This window comes from Phoca vitulina, unplaced genomic scaffold (genome assembly GCF_004348235.1).
Source record: "Phoca vitulina isolate PV1807 unplaced genomic scaffold, GSC_HSeal_1.0 scaffold48, whole genome shotgun sequence".
Lineage (NCBI taxonomy): Eukaryota > Metazoa > Chordata > Mammalia > Carnivora > Phocidae > Phoca > Phoca vitulina.
Window position 1 is genome coordinate 12,035,937 of NW_022589751.1, and position 20,540 is coordinate 12,056,476.

Sequence of the window (20,540 nt, forward strand, 5' to 3'; positions counted from 1 at the left end):
TCCGGAAGGTCCCCTTCTTTCACTTGCCCTTGAAGCATTAAGATATTCCTATGTTTTGGTCCTTGGCCTTCCAGTTTCTCTGATTCTCATTTCTAGCCCCTTCCTCTCATCCAATTATGACATTCATATATTCAACTGCCTACAGATAGTCTTACCTGGATATCCTTCAGGTGTCTGACACTTAACTCATCCTACTTTGACAGACCCTTCTACTCCTTCCACTCAAAAGATTTTTCCTCTACTTCCTACCTCCAGTGATGACCTCATTGTCCACTCAGTCCTACAAAATGAAAACCCTGGGCATCACTCTTAACTTTTTCTTCTCAGATCACATTGACCACCAGGCCCTTCTGGTTTTATTTCTTTACCCCCAACCCTTTTGCTACAATTCAGGTTCTCATAACATCTAAGGGCATAGGTATCTCTGCATCCTGTGTTGTTTTTCTTAAATATATCCATCCATGGCTATTAGAGTGATCAAATATGCAAAACTGACCAGGTTACTCTTCTGTTTAAGCCCTTCATTCAGTGGCAGTCCAGAGTATGGTATAACAGAGCTCCCAAACATCTGGTCCAATCACATTTCTTCTAATTCCTGTTAAAGAAAGAGATAACAAGCCCAAAATGGGGTCACTTATGCTAAGCCTCATGCCAACAAACTGAGACTTAATACCTACTTTATAGTTGCAGCCTTTCCCAGGAATGGAATCTTAAACCAGTCAATCTGGAATTCCCTGGTCAACACTACTGAGGTAATCTGCTTGACAGACCCCTATGTCCCCTAAAGGAAGGTGACCTTGCCACAACCAATCTGCTTATTGCTAGTACAACTTCCTTGTCCCATTTCCTTCTGCCTATAAAAGTCTTTCCTTTAATCAGATACACCAGAACCAGACTTTGATTCAGATGCTGGGGACACAGAGGCAGGGACATCTGCTGATAGCTGTGACAGTCACAGCTATTCTCCATTGGTGGGGTTTCTAGCACCGGGGGCCAGTGATATTGTGTGATACTGAGCATCATTCCTGGGTTCAAAGACTTCAAATAGGGCTTTCTTCTTCTCCCAGAGAGTCAGTGAGCTACCTGCTATCATTCGAAAACTTCCTTTCTGCTTAAGTTTACCAGAATTGGGGCTGTTGTTTATAACTAAAAATACTCCCCAGCTAATTTATTATTACTATATCACTTTGTCAGATCATTTTCTGTTTGGGTCTCCCTCACTAAGCTGTGAACCTCTTGAAAACAAGAACAGCTTCATATTTTTTGGATCTCTAGTGGCTAGAATATAGCAAGTACATTTTTTCCAATGTTCAGAAAATCTTCATAAAAAGCACAATGGGAAAAATGTGTGCTAACAGTGCAGCAATAGGGAAAGAAAAGTAACTCCACGTTGATACATTGGCACAAAGAGGAGGAATAAACACACCAATCAAACCTCAAGATTTTGCAGGCTAGTTTTGTATAAGTGCCTTTTGAAATACTCTCTGAAGAAATCTGTTCCATTTAGGTCATAGGATGAGAACACATTTAATCACAAATGCACATTGATCATGACTTTAACACCACACTTGCATAGATGGACAGATCACCCAAACAGAAAACCACCAAGGAAATAGTGGCTTTGAATGACACATAGGACCAGAGGGATTTCACAGATATATTGAGAACATTCCATCCTAAAACATCAGAATATACATTCTGTGTACATGGATCATTCTCCAAAACAATCACATATTAGGCCATAAAACAAATCTCAACAAATTCAAAAAGATCAACGTCATACTGTGCATCTTTTCTAACCACAACACTATGAAACTAGAAATCAACCACAAGAAAAAATCTGGAAAGAGCACAAATACATGGAAATTAAATAACATGCTACTAAACAATGAATGGTTCAACCAAGAAATCAAAGAGGAAATAAAATACATGGAGACAAGTGAAAATAGAACAATGGCCCAAAATCAAGAAAATTGATAAACCTTTAGCCAGACTCATAAAAAAAAAATCAGAAATGAAAGAGGAGAAAAAGCCAACACCACAGAAATAAAGGATTATAAGAGAATATTACGAAAAATTGTATGTCAGCAAATTAAACAACCTAGAAGAGCTGGATAAATTCCTAGAAACATATGAGCTCCCAAAATTGAATAAGGAAAGAAAGAGAAAATATGAACAGACCCATTACCAGCAATGAAATTGAGTCAGTAATAAACTCCCAACAAACAAAAGTCCAGGACCAGATGGTTTCACAAGTGAATTTTACCAAACATTTAAAGAAGAGTTAATACCTACTCTTCTCAAACTATTCCAAAAAACAGAAGAGGAAAGAAAGCTTCCATATTCATTCTATGAGGCCAGCTTTACCCTGATACCAAAACCAGATAAAGACAAGCTACTACAAAAAAGAGCTACAGGCCAATATCTCTGATGAATATAGATGCAAAAATTTTGAACAGAATGTTAGCAAACCAAATCCAACAATACATTGAAAAAATCATTCACCACGATCAAGTGGGATTTATTTCCAGGATGCAAGGGTGGTTCAATATTCACAAATCAATCAACATGATACATCCCATCAACAAAAGAAAGGATAAAAACCATAGGATCATTTTAATAGATGCAGAAAAAGCATTTGGCAAAGTACAACATCTATTCACTATAAAAACCCTCAACAAAGTAGGTTTAGAGGGAACATACTTCAACATAATAAAGGCAATATATGAAAAACCCACAGCAAACATACTCAATGGGGAGAAACTGAGAGCTTTTCCCATAAGGTCAGGAACAAAACAAGTATGTTTACTCTCACCACTTTTATTCAACATAGTCCTGGAAGTCCTAGCCACAACAACAGATCACAAAAAGAAATAAAAGGCATCCAAATCAGTAAGGAAGAAGGAAAACTTTCACTACTTGCAGATGGCATGATACTATATATAGAAAATCCTAAAGACTTCACACATACACACACACACACACCCTTCTAGGACTGATAAGTGAATTCAGAAAGGTTGAAGGATACAAAATCAATATACAGAAATCCATTCCATTTCTATACACTAATAATGAAGTAGCAAAAAGAGAAACAATCCAATCTAACTCAACACCCAAAAACCAAATAATCCAGTCAAGAAATGTGCAGAAGACATGAACAGACATTTCTCCAAAGAAGACATCCAAATAGCCAACAGACACATGAAAAAAACATTCAACATCACTCAGCAGCAGAGAAATACAAATCAAAACCACAATGAGATACTACCTCACATGGGTCAGAATGGCTAAAATTAACAAGTCAGAAAACAACAGATGTTGGTGAGGATGCGGAGAAAGGGGAACCCTCTTACACTGCTGGTGGGAATGCAAGTTGGTACAGACACTCTGGAAAACAGTATGGAGGTTCCTCAAAAAGTTAAAAATAGAGCTACCCTATGACCAATCAATTGCACTAATAGGTATTTACCCAAAAGATAAAAACATAGTGATCTGAAGGGGCACCTGCACCCACAACATTTATAGCAGCAATGTCCACAATAGCCAAACTGTGGAAAGAGCCCAGATGTCCATCGACAGATGAATGGATAAAGAAGATGTGGCACATATATATATAATGGAATATTAGCCACCAAAAAATAAAATCTTAACTGTTTGCAATGACATGGATGGAACTAAAGGTATTACGCTAAGTGAAATAAGTCAGAGAAAGCCAATTATCATATGATCTCACTCATATGTGGAATTTAAGAAACAAAATAGAAGAGCACAGAGGAAGGGAGGGAAAAATAAGACAAAATCAGAGAGGGAGACAAACCATAAGGGACTCTTAACTATAGGAAACAAACTGAGGGCTGCTGGAGAGGAGGTGGGTGGGGGAATGGGTGATGGGCATTAGGGAGGGCACTTGATGTAATGAGTACTGGTTATATGCAACTGATGCATCACTAAACTCTACCTCTGAAACTAATAATACACTATCTGTTAATTAAATTTAAATTAAAAAATTTAAAAAACAAAACAAGGGAAAAAATGCAAAAAGACCCCAATCCCATTTACAATTGCATCAAAAATAATAAAATACCCAGGAATAAACTTAACCAAGGAAGTGAAAGACCTGTACTCTGAAAACTACAAAACACTGGTGAAAGAAATTGAAGATGACACAAACAAATGGAAAGATATTCCATGCTCATATTGTTAAAGTGTCCATACTACCAAAAGCAATCTACAGATTTAATGTAATCCCTATCAAAATACCAACAGCATTTTACACAGAACTAGAAAAAACAATCCTAAAATTTGTATAGAACCACAAAAGACCCGGAATAGCCAAAGCAGTCTTGAAAAAGACCAAAACTGGAGGTATCACAGTCCCAGATTTCAAGATATACAACAGGGATGCCTAGGTGTCTCAGTCGGTTAAGTGTCTGCCTTCGGCTCAGGTCATGATCCCAGGGTCCTGGGATCGAGCCCCGCATTGGGCTCCCTGCTCAGTGGGGAGCCTGCTTCTCCCTTTGCCTGCCGCTCCCCCTGCTTGTGTGCTCTCTTGCTGATAAATAAATAAAATCTTTAAAAAAATAAAGATTTATTTAAAAAAAGATATACTACAAAGCTGTAGTAATCAAAACAGTATGGTACAGGCACAAAAATAGACACAAGATCAACAGAACAGAACAGAGAGCCCAGAAATAAATCCATGATTATATGCTCAATTAATCTTGGATAAAGGAAGAATACACAATGGGAAGAAGTCTGTTCAACAAATGGTGTTGAGAAAACTGGACCACTTTCTCACACATATACAAAAATAAACTCAAAATGAATTAAAGACATAAATGTGAGACCTGAAACCATAAAAATCCTAGAAGAGAACACAAGCAGTAATTTCTCTGGCATCAGCTGCAGCAACATTTTTCTAGATATGTCTCCTGAGGCAAGAGGAAAAAAAGCAAACTATAAACTATTGGGACTACACCAGAAGAAAAAGCATCTGCCCAGCAAAGGAAACAGTCAACAAAACTGAAAGACAACTTACTGAATGGGAGAAGATATTTGCATATCACAAATCCAGTAAGAGATTAGTATCCAAAATATATAAAGAACTTACACAACTCAACATCAAAAAAACCCAAATAATCCAATTAAAAAGGGCAGAAGACATGAACAGACATTTCTCCAAAGACAACACACAGATGGTCAACAGACACATGAAAAGATATTTAATATCATCATCAGGGGAACGTAAATCAAAACCACAATGAGATCCACCTCATACCTGTCAGAAGGGCTAAAATCAAAAACAAGAAACAAGTGATGGTGAGGATGTGGAGAAAAAGGAATCCTCTTGCACTATTGGTGGGAATGCAAACTGGTGCGGCCACTGTGAAAAACAGTATGGAGACTCCTCAAAAAGTTAAAAATAGAATTATCATATGATCCAGTAAATTCCACTACTGGGTATTTATCCAAAAAATACAAAAACACAAATTCAGAGGGATATGTGCACCCCTATGTTTATTGCAGCTTTACAATAGCCAAATTATGGAAGCAGCCCAAATGTCCATCGACTGATGAATGGATAAAGAAGATGTGGTGTATATACACAATGGAACATTATCCCAGCCATAAAAAAGAATGAAATCTTACTATTTGCAACAAACATGGATTGAGCTGGAGAATATAACGTTAAGTGAAATAAGTCAATCGGAGAAAGACAAATACCATATGATTTCACTCGTATGTGGAATTTAAGAACCAACTGAACAGGGGCACCTGGTTGGCTCAGTAGGTTGAGCATCTGCCTTCGGCTCAGGTCATGATCCCAGAGTCCTGGGATGGAGCCCCGCATAGGGCTCCCTGCTCAGTGGGGAGCCTGCTTCTCCCTCTTCCTGCCGCTCCCCCCTGCTTGTGCTCATGCGCAGTCAATTAAAAATCTTTATATGTAGGGACGCCTGGGTGGCTCAGTCGGTTAAGCGTCTGCCTTCGGCTCAGGTCATGATCCCAGGGTCCTGGGATCGAGTCCCGCATCGGGCTCCCTGCTCCGCGGGGAGCCTGCTTCTCCCTCTGCCTCTGTCTCTCTCTCTCTCTCTGTCTCTCATGAATAAATAAATAAAATCTTAAAAAAAAAAAAATCTTTATATGTAAAAATAACCAAATTAACAAAGCAAACCAAGAAACAGATTCTTAAGAAAACCAACTGATGGTTGGTTCCCAGAAGGCAGATGGATGGGGGGGATGGGTGAAATAGACAAAGATGAAGAGCACACTTGCCATGATGATCACTGAGGAATGTACAGAACTGTTGAATCACTAGTTTATGCCTGAAACTATAATAATACTGTATGTTAACTATACCGGAATAAAAATTAAAAAATAAAAGGCTTTATGATGCTTGAAGATATGAGAGTAAAAGACTGTAAAAATGCATAAAGGAATTGGCTATAAGAAGCAGTCCATTTCCGTGGTATTCCTTTTTACTTCATAGGCAAGTTATACATTATGCTGTAGAGTTTAACAGCTGCAAGTGGAAAAAGCAGCCACTTAGGAAAGAAGTTGCAAAAAGTAAAAAAGGGGTATATGTAAAGGCAGAATTTCTTTTAGGTAAAATGGGCAGAAAAATAAAGTTTCAGGAAGAAAAGAAAAATTACTAAAGACTAGTTTGGTTTTTACTGAACTTAGAAATGAACTAATATGCAAGCTCCTTTCTTCAATCAAGGCCTTGGCCACCCTATTGGTTAGTCACCTTGGTCCTGTGATAGCCTCTATTCTTCCTGACAACCACGGTCTCGGATTTCAGGTCCACTTACCCTCTTCTTGGCTTCCGCTGCAAATGATGGGCTCTGTAGGAGCAGCAATCTTTGGGCCACTGCTGCTTAAGCTCACAGCCACTCACTCCTCTCTGGGAAACAGATTCCTTCTGTAGAGATTGTCAAGTTATCCATTGATCGTACATCTAGACAGAGATTTCTCTCCCAAACCTGGTGTTAACAACATTGCCTGTTGGCTCTCTTGTTATGAGCACCCAGCTGCAGGTAAACTGTGATCTGGTTTGTCATGGTTTACATCCTGGTATCATAAAGACACCTCCTAGCCCCATAAATATCTGCCTGGCTGATACGTTAGTTCTGATCTGTAAACCAATTACACTTTTGCTAGCTTTTCATTTTCCTTCATCAAAAGGTCTCATTTTCCTGCATACTTAACTTCAATGTTAATGGTTGACCCAAATCCTTTTGTTTTAGCCAGACTTAGAGTAGGGGTATGGCTCAAGGGCCAACTCTGGCTGGCTGTTTCGTAAATGAAGACTTACTGAAACCCAGCCGTGCTCACTTGTTTATTATCTATGCCTGCTTTGGGGTTACAGTGGCAGAGCTGAGGAGTTGTGACAGACCGTAGGGCCTACAAAGTCTAGAATATTTACTATCTGGCCTTTTACAGGAAAGGTCTGCTGACCCCTATTCCAGAATCACCAGTGTAGCCTAAACTGGATCATGTTTCCATTTTCAAAAAGATCATTTGCCTCAAAAATATCACGTGGCTTCATACCTGCAGCAGATAGAATAATGGTCCCCAAAGATATGCATGTCCTAACCCTCAAAACCCATGAGGATTTATTTACCTTACACAGCAGAAGGGACTTTGCGGATGTGATTAAGGATACTGAGGTGACCTTATCCACATGGGCCCAATGTCATCAAAAGGACCCCCACGAGAGAGGCAGGAGGGTCACAGTTAGAATGAAGATGATGTGATGACGGAGACATTGGGAGACACTATTCTTTTGGCTTTGATGCTGGAGAAAGGGGCCATAAGCCAATGTAGGCAGCTTCTAGAAGCTGGAAAGGACAAGGAAATAGATTCTCTCCTGGAGCCTCCAGCAGGAACCAGTCCTCCTGACAAGGTGACTCTAGCCCTGTGAGACTGATTTTGAACTTTTGACCTCCAGAATTGTAAGATAATAAATTTGTGTTGTTTTAGGCCACAAATTGTAGTAATTTGTTGTAGCAACAGTGGGAAACAAATACACTACCCCAAGTCCAAGTAGCTCTGACAGAATTGCCAATATTCTCCAACTGAAGTTGGTTTAATAATTCATGATCTTCAATAAATCCTGTTGTTTGAATTTATAGAGGACTATGCCATCCTTTTAGCCCTGCTGAAAATGGGTTTCAATGCTCATGCCTGTCATCCCTTCTAGCAAACTGCAAAGGTCTTACTCAGCTTCATCATTTTCGGGAGGTTATCTTTTCTCGATCTCCGCTGAGAGGTTGTAGGAAGGTCCCTTGTTAAAGTGAGACATGGTAATTCCAATGACAAGAGGAGGCTGTAGATGGATCAGCAGTCCCTCTCAGCATCCCCGATCCTAGACCTGAGGAGTGGCTGCCAGGGGAAAGGTTTGGAGCCGAACCTTGGTGTCTCAGGGACAGCTAGGCATGGCGCTACACAGGCCGTGCCTTATAGCATGGTCTAAGTCTGCAGAGCATTCCCATGCGTCTCCCTGCTCCCAATCAACGTTTCCTGAATGAACAGCCCGCCATTGCCCTAACCAGAACATTCGCTCCCTCCCACCACACTACCAGAACTTACCTCTGGGAAGACACTAAATTGGCTCCTTTCTCTTTGAGGGTCACCTCGGAGGGGTACGAAGGAATAGATAGCCCTAGGTAACTTGCAAGGCCCCCAGTTTGTTGTTGAACACTCCCTTCTTGACACAGGCAAAATACTAGTAATCATCTTCAGTAACAACTGCAAGAAGATTCCAGTGCGCTGGGTGAGATAAAGCAAGAGCTCTGCTGTACCCAACAAACGTGTAACAGTAAAAACTCCATCAATACAATGTCTTAATAGGCAGAAGAGCTTAAAATCCCCAGTTGTACCAGCTGTGGCAACTAGAGAGAGGATTTAGAATGATGTGTATACATCTTGACGTTTCTTGGTCCTCTGGGCTAAGGTTCTCCACGTGAAACAACTGTGTTCTTCTAGGGCCGGTTTGTATTCCTGATCCTGAAACAAAACCCACATGAGCAGAGTCCTAGCTTTGCAACTAATTAAAACAGGGTGACACAAAATTCAATCCTTATTAGAACCATGTACTCCTAGAGTTCACACTGCACAAAAATTTACATGTGTCATCTTATTTGGTTCTCACAATAATCTTGAGATGAAAGCCAGAAATCTAGACTTTATAGATGGCTATCCCCACCACTGCTCCGTTCTCCTAGGACTCTTGGATAAAAGCACAACTGAACAGCTACTTCCAGGCAGGAAAGGGAGAAAATTCACGAGATGAAGCAAGCAGACAAGTCGGATTTAGAAATTTTCTTCAATAACATTTCCTTCTGTTGTGTCTGAAACATCTGATACCCTTTCCTTCCATGGGTTTTGTAATTCTTTTCTGACAGTAGAAAGTTCCATTTAAAAAACTGCCTTGGGGGCGCCTGGGTGGCTCAGTTAAGCGTCTACGTTCACCTCTTCAGCTCGGGTCATGATCTCAGGGTCCTGGGATCGAGTCCCACATCCGGCTCCATGCTTAGCAGGGAGTCTGCTTCTCCTTCTCCCTGTCTCTCTCTCTCAAGCAAGTAAATAAAATCTTTTAAAAAAAAAAAAATTGCCTTGACAGATGGTTCTCAAACTTTGATGTACACACAAATCATATCAGGATCTTGAGCCCTGGGACGCCTGGGAGGGGCCTGCATTTCCAGCAGCTCCCAGGTTATAGTTTTGCCACTGGGCTGAAGGCCACACTTGCAGGTGCAAGACAAGCAGACATCTAGTGTTTAAAACATAAACCTGCTCCCACCCCAGTGACCTCCCTTTTACCAGTGATCCCATTTCTTCAATTTCATAGTCTTTATAGGATGCTTTTTTCCACTCTCAAGCAATCTGATGCCCAAAGCAGTTAACTTTTTTCCGACTAATTAGATTTTCCTGCCTTTGATCTGTCCTTCCTCTGAATCATCCTGTTAACATTTAGCTTTCCTAAAACAGGCAATCCATTTAAGAACCTACCAGAGTTTCTTATTACCAGACTCATCAAATCTAAATTCCTTGACTTGGACCTCAAGTCTCTCCAATTTATTACTCTGCATCAGGCAGTGTTCTAGCACTCTCCACGTACTAACTCATTCAATCCATACAACAACCCATGGTGCTGGTAGTATGACTATCTCCTCTAGATGAGGAAGCTGAAGAATAGGTTGGGTAAGTTGCCCAAGTCACAAAGCTCTTAACTGTCTGAAGCCAGACAGTCTGGCTCCAGAACAAGGTGGAAAGACTCAGCCAGAAAACCCGAGACCCAAGTTTCAATTCAGGATCCATCAAAAACTTGATGTGTGGCTCGGGGAAGTCACAATGTCACTAGATCCCATTGTCCTCGTCCATAAAGTAAGAGTTGGCCTGGCAGATCGATAAATTTCTTTTCCTCAGAGTCCACCTATTCCGTCATGTTTTCTCCTCCTTCACAGTATCAGGCAGTTACTTCACAGTCCCCCCACCCACCCACCCACAACGGCTCCTGCTACTTCTCCCCCTCCCGATCTCACCCCCACCCAGCAGCCACTCCGGGCCTTGTTACTTCACCTCTAGGGCATCAGTTTCCACCTCTGTGGTACCAGCAAAGTACTTACCTTGTAGGGACTCCAGTTTAGAGGCTTCGGTTCTTCCGTTGTGCTAGGATTTTTAGAGTATAAAACAGCTGAAGATACACAGGCAACCACCTGCAGCATAGGCATCTTTTGAGGGGACAGTCATTCTGTTGAAATTATATTTAACAAAATGAATTTTTGACTTGAATTTCTTCAGTTAGCCTCCCCTATTTTCTTACCATCGTTTTTGAATTGTCCAAAAGGTACCCTCAGAAATCCGATAAGGTTCAAGCTAAACACGTGGACGGAAATCAAGAAAACATACTCGTGGCCCTTAGAAATGCCTTTATTTATAAAATAACTACTTAAATATAAACATCTCTAAATATAAACACTGTTCACAGGAGACTCGCGTTGCTGCCTTTTGACCAACCCGCAGACACACAGGGCTAAGGGGTCCCACAGGTGTCTCCCCGTTCATCAGGATTTTAAGACCAAAGGTGCACTTGAAGGAGCAGGGGCTGTAAGGTGTTCTTAATTCCCTTTCTTAAGACAAAATTCATAGTTTTCTATTCCAAGGTAGACTTCATATCTGGGGAAGACCTTAAGAATAAGAGCCCTGCTTAAATAGAATTTTCAGGGGGAGATTCTTTGTGTAAGGATTAGCAAAGATCTTCCTGAGGCGAGAGGGAGGGACAATCAGGCACTTTAGGATCTGTTTGGCTTAGACTACGGTCTCTGAAGCATGGAGGTTAGTGGTGAAACAGAAAATGCTGATTTCCAAGTCTTGGATAAGCTACCTCTGGGACTGCTTCTCATTCATACAATACACGAGCATTATGCTTTCTGCATCTGTGGACAGTAATGTGGATGAAGGAGAAAGGCATCCCATCTTCCACCAGGCCAGATTGGTTTCAGCTTACTGTAGGGCGAGCTCTTTCCATGGGGTGGCTGGAGCTCTGATCTTCTTCTCCTAGGAAAAGCTATCAGTTATTGGGTTGCAGGTGAAGGGCCAGAAGACATCACACACGGACTCGATAAAGCAGAGGTGACTGTTAGAAAGGGGTAGAAGGTTGTAAACCTCAAAGGGAAGAGACCCATTCATAGAAAGACTGAAGGGAAGTAAAGACCCTAAACACTTTTTAAAAAGAGAACGCAACTGAATTTTGCCTAGCTGATCTGGAAATGCAGTATTTGAAATAAATAAGATTACAGATGATAGTGTTTTAGGGACTTTTAGAAATTAGGGGTGGGTGTGTATGTGTGAATGCGTGCTAAACACTGAAGCGTTGAAACACCAGATTTGGTACAATCTCAACAAACTTCTTGCCACGTGCAGAGGCGCAGTCTAAAAGGGCTCCCAGAGAATTCTCTTCATCCAAGTCAGTTTCTGGTCATTCGTTCGTGGAGCATGGGACTGCCCCAAACTCAGTATGGTACAACCCACGCCAACATCTTCTCATGCTGGAGCACAGCTTCCAGCATATATCCGATACTGGTCTTCCCACTGGAAATTTCTCATTTCCAAAGGCTGACCCACGACTTGCCTTTCTTCTCATGGTCACAGAATCATTCATAAGCCCCAGGGTCCATTTAAAATTCTAGAAAGTCTAGTGAGCATCAAAGTTGACAACCCAATGGCAGGAAACAAGACTCATCCTGTGCCCTGCGCCGTGCCGTGGTTGGTTAAACAATGCAGACGGGGCCGGTGTCCCAGGAGCAGGTGCCCTCTTGCAGGGCCACCAGAACCCTTCAGCAGAAGGAAGTGAAGGCAGCAAGGTTAAACGGGAGAGGGAATAGGCTCAGGTATATTCAGTTTTGCGGATATAATTGGATGGAACATAGCCCTTCTTCCCATTAACTTCGGCTAACCACCACTCTGTATTTCCCGTAACATCTTTAAACTCCAGGATCTTGAGTCTCTGATTGGCTAACACACTCAGCTCATTTGGGTTCCGTGCCTTGAAGGTATAGACAGCAAAATAGACCTGTGAGAGGGAGAGAAAGTGAGTTGGGAAACGGGAAACTGCTTGGAGCAATACTGTCCAGGAGAACTTCCTATGGTGATAGGAATGTTCTATACCTGCGCTACCCAATATGGCAGCCTCTAGCCACATGTGGCTATCAAGCACTTGAAGTATGGCCAGTAAGAATGAGGCACTTAACTTTAAATTTTATTTAATTTTTTTTTTTAAGATTTTATTTATTTTTTGACAGAGACACAGCGAGAGAGGGAACACAAGCAGGGGGAGTAGGAGAGGGAGAAGCAGGCTTCCCGCTGAGCAGGGAGCCTGATGTGGGGCTCGATCCCAGGACCCTGGGACCATGACCTGAGCCGAAGGCAGACACTTAACAACTGAGCCACCCAGGCGCCCCAAATTTTATTTAATTTTAACTAACTTAAATTTAAATAGCTACATAGGGTTGGTGGCTACCATAATGAACAGGGCAGATTCAAAGAAAACCAAAATTCATATCCTTTTACTCTTTTCAGAGTTGCCTTAAAAAGTGGAAGAAGGAACCTTCAGTCAATATGGCAGACGGGTCATGTTCAGTGATTGGGAGGGGAAGCCATGAGGCCCATGGGGGCACAAGGATGAAAACAAACTCTTAGGACTTGGAGGAGTCAATGAAGCTAGAAGTGAGCTTTTTAAACAAAATCAGAATTGAAAAAAGGGCCATCTTCTCCTTCCACATGTCTAGAAAAAGTGTCCACTGATGGGAGCAGAACTTGGATGTCTGTCCTGGGCAGCGGGTAGTAACAGAATCACCAGAGGAACAGGCATGCCCTATACTCATCTGTAGCTCTGAGGAATGTGGCACAGAGAGACTGAGCTGAGAAGCTCGTGTGAAAACTGGTCTTTTGGAATCCCGAGCTTGGCAGAGGCAAATACCTGCACAACCTAGGACACATCTGAGTCTCTCAAAGGCAACCCTGCTGGAGATGAGCTCACAGACAGACGGTATAAGACACCCATGGAAACTCCCTGCTGCAAGAGGGAGCAAAGGGAACAAGTGGGTAAACCAAGGGTTCCTCAGCCGTGAATGTGAAAGTGACTTTAAAATAGGTAGGTTTAATATGTTCAAGATACAAAAGCTATATTCAAATTCATAAGACAAAAATAGGCCATTATAAAAAGAAAAGAAAAACTGAAACAGAGTCAGAATGTTATTTCTAAAGTCCAGGGGGAAAAAATATAAAATAAAAAAAATAAAAATAAAAATAAATAAATAAATAAATAACTAAATAGATGGGATAAATGGCAGACTTTATACAATGAGGAATTATGAGCTGGCAGAGTGGAAAAGGTTTTCAATATAACACCTTGTAAATGCCCAGTGACACTGCAGAAGGGCCCAGAAATAGCCTGCAAGGTGTCAGCCAAAGAAAGTGCCCAGAAGGTGTGGAGGTGCTCACTCTTTTTTTTTTTTTTTTAAGATTTTATTTATTTATTTGACAGAGAGAGAGAGAGATTGCGAGAGTGGGAACACAAGCAGGGGGAGCGGGAGAGGGAGAAGCAGGCTTCCCGCTGAAAAGGGAGCCGGATGCAGGGCTCGATCCCAGGACCCTGGGATCACGACCTGAGTGGAAGGCAGACGCTTAATGACCGAGCCACCCAGGTGCCCTGGAGGTGCTCACTCTTACAGCGAGTTTCCATGTGGGCTTTCTAAGACTTGTCTGTGAGCTCAGCCCAGATCATCACCCAGGCCCTGGGACTGGACTCGTGCCTCGGACTCCCCCACTCCTACACCTACCACCCAACACTCGCGACCAGGGAGCACTTACCTGGTTGCCTTCTGCCTCCCTGCTTTCTGGTTCTTCATTTTTGTCTTCCAGACACTGGGTTGTTCTTGTGCACCCTTTCATGAGGTCTTTTCCCTGTCCATTTCGCCCTGGTAGGGAGTGACCAACCGTTTCTGGATGCCTCGAGTTTCTGGAGCTCCTGAGGGCAGGGGCGGGCTGGTGAATGTCTCTGGCTGCCTCCGGAAAATCCCATGACCTGGGCTGGGAGCTGGAGTCTGGGTCTGTGGGGCATCTGGAAGGACTGCTCTCCGAACAACCCAAGTTTAAGGATGCACTGGCAGTTTCTTGGTCCGGTTCCTTCAATGAAGCGGCATCTTGAGGCTGTTTCTGACAAGACCCTGAGGTGAAGGACACAGCCATGCTGCTGGGATTGAAGGTCAAGGTGCTGCTGCAGTTCTGCCGTGGGAACCCGGGAGAGGAGCCGCCGGGCTCCGACTCGGTGGAGGAGTGGCTGCCAAGGAAGGCGTCAGACTGGCTGCGGCGGGCATTGTAGGGCTTCAGGAAGGAGCTGTACACAAAGCCTGTGCTGACTACGGGGCGGAAAAATCAACACGAAGGGCTTTTAATGGAAGGGGTGGCGGGCGGAGTCAACAGAGAAAAAACTATGGTTGAAAAGCTAGGTCAGTAGTGAGAGACACAAAACAAGATGCCTAGGGACAAAAAAGATGAGCCCCTCAATCCCAGGGGACACCGTGGGTGGGTGCAGACGCATCTCTGTGGCTACCTGGCAGTGCCTATCTGCCTGGCCTAACGGACCGCCTACCGCGTGAGGGACGCGAGCCCCTGCGGAGATTCAAGGGGACAGTAATAAAATGGCCCTGGGTTTGAGAATGAGCATGTGAAGAAAATTTAACAGGATATCTGCATCATGGAAACAAAGGCTAGGAGAGACTTAACTAAGGATGTGTTCAGATACACTGAGGATGGAAAAAGGGACTTTAAAAACCATCCTCATAGTGACCGAGCCCCTCAGAGATGGCCGCTGGCCCTTTTGCCATCCAGAGCACTTGAATCTCTGCTTCTGGTCTGGGAACGTGGTGGGCATATCGTGAGAACAGTCTAAGGTAGGAAGCGGTTTGTAGGGGTTAGTATGTACACAACACACGCACAGCACACGATCACTTTAATAAATTGCCTAAGATGATGACAGAGAGGGCCCTCAGCTCAAACTTTTAAACATAAAAGACTGAAATCCTTGATCCACGGGAACATTTTTTTATACTATTAAGAAAGAAGTATCTGTGAAGGCAGGGACCCAGAGCAGGTAACCTTCATGCGAGCAAGGGCCATCTCCGTCTTCATCTTCAATGTGTTTTCTGTTCCTAAAAACACTTCTGTTACATCTGCTGAATGGGGGGGGGGGGGGGCCCTGGGCAGATGGTGAGGAGTAGAGGGTCTAACAGCTGATCCTAATATTGTGGGCTTCCTGCCACCACTCACCAGGATGGTGTAGATAAAAGCCCCAAGGGTAGAACAGCTTCTTGAAGAGCCTGGATCGTTACTAGGAGTCGTTCTGTGAACCCATCAGCGGCTTCCCCTGCCCATCACCCTCCATCCTTGCTTTCCTTCCCCACTGCCAATCTCCATTCTTTTGGGTAAGCGGGAAGGGATGGGGGTGATGGGAGTCACAAAATACTTTCAAACTGAGAATGGCACAATTTTCCATTCCAGTAGTGTGAACAGAGATGTTTATTGTATAGGCCCACAGTCCTTATTTAAAATGCTTATTTAAAATGCTGAGGGCCAGATGGGTTTTGGAATTCAGACTTCCTGAATTCGGGAAAAGTAATCAAGTACGTATACGGTTTTTGGCATGATATCCCCAGCAGGGTCTGGGTCACTGCCTCAAAATTAAACCCATTAATGTTTCCATAATGTATGACTATTCACATCAAAAGAGAGGAGTAACAATTATAAACAGCCTCATAACACTTTGCTTGGATTTTGCTACTAAATAAGTTCAAATCAGGGAAGGTTCTGGCAAATGAGTTCTGGAAAAAAAGCCCTTTGTTTTTCAGAGCTTTCTGGATTTTTGGAATCGTGGAGAAATTACATGGATTATTATTCTTGTTACTTTTCTTTAAATTCTGTACCCAACAACCCCCCCAAACCCCCCCCACTAGAAAAAGCTATAAGCTATTTTTAAAGTCATTCCCAGTCATGAGGTAAAACCATTATGGAACAAAAAACTCAAAACGCAAACAAAAAATCCTTTCTTACAGGTTTTAAATTCACACACTCTCAAAACCCATTTACAGAGCTTGGAAGAGGGCAGCTTATTTTGGGGTTCTCTTAGAACAGGTTGAGAGGACTCAGGCCCCAGTAAGCACGGCCTGGAAGAGCTGTAAAGCATGGCAAGATCCTGCAAGGTAAGAAATGGAGCCCTCTCTGGAATTTGTACAAATAAAACCAAAACCAAAGACAGGTTTTGTTTTGGTAATGACTTGGGCACTACACTCTCCCAAGATGGATAGAACTTGTAAGGTTATTTTTCCCCTTTAATCAAAGACTCTTTTTTTTGGCCTAGACAGGATTCAGGTACAGCGAGAAATAACTTTTTCCTCATTCAGAGTTAGAGTAATCTGAGGTGTAGCATTCCTACCTCCATTGTCAATCAGCCAGCGGTTCTGACTGCCCATGGGGTCCTTTTTTTTGATTACGCCCACCAGGTCACCTTCCAGAAGTGAGACATCTAAGTCTTGAGCTGCATTGAAGTTCCGTTCTGCTTGGAAGAGTTTTTCAGGGGGATACCTTGCCAGAAGGGAGGCCCGGAGTTCTTCCGACTGTAGCATGTAACTTGGCTGAAAGGCAACACAAGAGATGCAATCAACAAAAGCCCTCCCTGGCCACCAGCCCAGCGGCCATATATAATCCCAACTCACAGTCTGAGTCTCAGAAATGGGGGCAATGACAGCCAGCCACTCGCTACTGCCGTTGGATGTTTTTGTGCCTGAGTCAGTCCATGTGGCTGGGTAAAAATCATGATCTTAGTTCATGTTTTAGTGCCTTGGTAGCTATTAAGAAAATTTAACACACACTTAGTTTCACATCTGTTTATCTTGTGACCAAAAATGTGATTCAAGTGCCACGTGGGGCACCTGGCTGGCCCAGTTGGTAAAGCGCGCGACTCCTGATCTCGGGGTTGTAAGTTCAAGCCCCACATTGGGTGTAGAGATTACTTAAAAATAAAATCTTCCAAAAAAAGTACCACCAAAAGAGTCAAAATATCTAAGTAATATTACAAGATCTTCTATTTTGCTATATGAATTGAAAAAACTGAGACTTTCTTTATCTTGACTTCCCCATCTATAAAAACAATTACTATTCATAAAAATTACAAAAAATAAAAGTAATAATAAATTTGATTCTCCCTTTCAAGCTAATATAAATTAATGTCTATGAGATTATATGGAGCAAAATGTTGTAAACAGAGATCAATAACCTTTTCGATTATGGCCTCTACTTTTCAAAATACGGAAAAATTGAGTTCTAAAAGAATGTAACTCCAGGTAAGAAAGCAGTCAGCCATGAACAGTTTGGCCATGTATCAGATAATTACCTTTTCTTTCTCCCTTTTTTTTTTTTTTTTAAAGATTTTATTTATTTGACAGAGAGCGAGTGAGTGAGAGCACACAAGCAGGGGGAGCGGCAGATAGAGGGAGAGGGAAAAGCAGATTCCCACTGAGCGGGGAGCCCGACTCGGGGTCTGATCTAGGATCCCGGGTTCATAACCCAAGCCAAAGGCAGATGCCCAGCAGACTGAACCACCCTGGCACCCCAGATAATTACCTTTTCCAATACATGATCAAACACGGGGAAGCCTGGCAAAATTGACATACCCTTAAATCAGTTTCCTTAATTAACTGGTCAAAGTATTAATATGAATCCTTCAGGAACTCCATTCACTGTACAGACTAAAATCTGAGAAGGCTTTTCAGAAGGTATTTTGAGGTGCATATCGAGTGTGAAAAAGCTACTGCAGTCCCTAGCCTTAGCAGCCGAGATGCGCAGGAATACTGAGAGAAGGAGCCCGGGACAGATGAGGGAACTCCATGACCTTTATTCGGCATTATTATAAGATATTTAAACTCCCGTGAAGCTGCTCATCTGTGGACAGAGCTGGGAGCATCGCTGGTAGCGATGACAGCTTATCTGTACAGTGCTCACCACGTGCCAGGTAATTTCCAAGTGCTTCACGCATATGAACTCGTTTGAACCTGGTAAGACCTCGACGATGTAAGCACGATGCCGGGTCCTGGAGACGGCACGAGGCTAAGCGGCCTGCCCGGGACCCGGGGCAAGTCCCCCTCCGGGCCGGGCCTGAGCCCCCCACAGTCCCCACTCTCCCCCAAGCCCCCCGTGCGGCCCCCCACTCACCAGCCCCAGCAGCGGCTTCCGGGCCGCCGGACGGTCCGTGGTCTTCCTCTCAAATGGCTTCCTGGCAGCCGGAAGCGACTCTGGGAAGAAGGTGAAAACCTGGAGCTGCTGCAGGACCCTGCTGTGCTCCTCATGGAAGACGGTGGTAAGGTTCCCCTCTCTGCCGGCGACTTTAAGTGACTGGAGTCGGCGGGCAGGGCAGAGAGAGAGAGAGGAGAGAGATGACGCAAGGCTCGGGCTCAGCTCCCTGTCACCCAGCTCCCCGGTACTGGGCGGGTTACTGGGCACGGCCGCAGGCAGGCCACCCGGCGGGGGCGGGGGCGGGGGAGGGGGTGGGGCTGGGCTTAGAAGCCACAGCACCGGCAAGGGACGGAGAATTCGGAGGGGCTTGACCAAGGACCCATTTAACCTCTAGTGCGAAGAATTTCTCAAGCAACCCAAATGCGCGTTCCCAGAAAGACACCAGGAGAGCCTCAGAGACTCCTCCGCGGGGGCGGGGACGGGGGGCGAAGGGGGTCGGCCGGAGGGAGGGGCGGAGGGACAGATGGAGGGATGGACGGGCAGAGGGACAGATGGAGGGATGGACGCGCACAGGGACAGATGGAGGGATGGACGGGCAGAGGGACAGATGGAGGGATGGACGCGCACAGGGACAGATGGAGGGATGGACGGGCAGAGGGAGGGGCGGAGGGACAGATGGAGGGATGGACGGGCAGAGGGACAGACGGAGGGATGGACGGGCAGAGGGAGGGGCGGAGGGACAGATGGAGGGATGGACGGGCAGAGGGACAGACGGAGGGTCGGGCAGAGGGACGATGGACAGACGGACTGACAGACGGAGGGTCGGAGGGAGGGACGGACGGGCGGAGGGGAAGACAGAGGGTTGGCCGGAGGGATGGATGGACGGAGGGACAGACGGAGGGATGGACAGACGGAGGGTCAGCCGGAGGGATGGACGGAGGGACAGACGGGCGGAGAGACGGGCAGAGGGGCAGATGGAGGGATGGACGAACAGAGGGACGGCCGGAAGGAGGGACGGAGGGACGGCCGGACGGAGGGACGGCCGGCCCGCCGGCGCCGCACACGCACCGACAGCAGCGGCTTCAGCTGCTCCAGCGCGCGGCGCACGAAGTCGCAGTGGGCCTCGGCGTAGCCGTGTACGCAGTTGGTGAAGAGCCCCTGGGCGAACTGCTGGAACTTGGGCAGCTCGTCCAGCAGCTGCGCGTTCAGGGCCTCGTAGTTGTTCCGGGCCGACTGCAGCTCCTCCAGAGTTTTCTTGTCCTTTAGCTTCTCTGCCCGTTCCGTGCAGTTGTAGAAGTCCAGAAGCTTATCGAAGCGTTTCTGCACCAGCTTGTGGGGCCCTGTGAACATGCTCAGCAGCTGATTGAGGGGAGAGATGACAAGCCGCTCTGTCCTCTCCTTCTGTGGGGACAAGAAAATCACGTGGCTCAGTTGTCCCGTATCCCATATTTATGGTTTTTAATTGAGAAATAACAGACATAACATCAGGTTCAGGTGTACATACAACATCATGATTCAGTATTTGTATATGTTGCAGAACCATCACCACGGTAAGTCCAGTGAACACCCGCACCCGTCACCACATGTATTTGTCCTTCTCTGAAATACCCTTCAGGCTGATTTGTGATACCCTGTACCACCTGCTTTGCTCCCAGCGCACAAGCTAAACCCATGCAGATCCAACGGTGTTCTACTTATCCAACACCAGATGGACTCACACATCTTACAAAACTTCTCAATTTAAAACCTTC

At 44.4% G+C, this 20,540-nt stretch overlaps 1 protein-coding gene across 5 annotated transcripts in view; it reads right to left on the reverse strand.

The window, feature by feature from the left end:
* Positions 1-10,918: 10,918 nt before the first annotated feature.
* Positions 10,919-20,540, reverse strand: part of DNMBP (dynamin binding protein) — a 103,156-nt gene continuing 93,534 nt past the window's right edge. For all 5 annotated transcript variants that reach the window (XM_032432348.1, XM_032432349.1, XM_032432350.1 and 2 more), the window contains 5 exons: positions 19,858-20,190; positions 18,769-18,948; positions 16,994-17,192; positions 14,374-14,921; positions 10,919-12,574 (listed from right to left, as the gene is read on the reverse strand). In XM_032432348.1, coding sequence (XP_032288239.1) covers positions 12,389-12,574; positions 14,374-14,921; positions 16,994-17,192; positions 18,769-18,948; positions 19,858-20,190 — 1,446 coding nt within the window. In that variant the 3' untranslated portion in view covers positions 10,919-12,388. The remainder of the gene's footprint in view (positions 12,575-14,373; positions 14,922-16,993; positions 17,193-18,768; positions 18,949-19,857; positions 20,191-20,540) is intronic.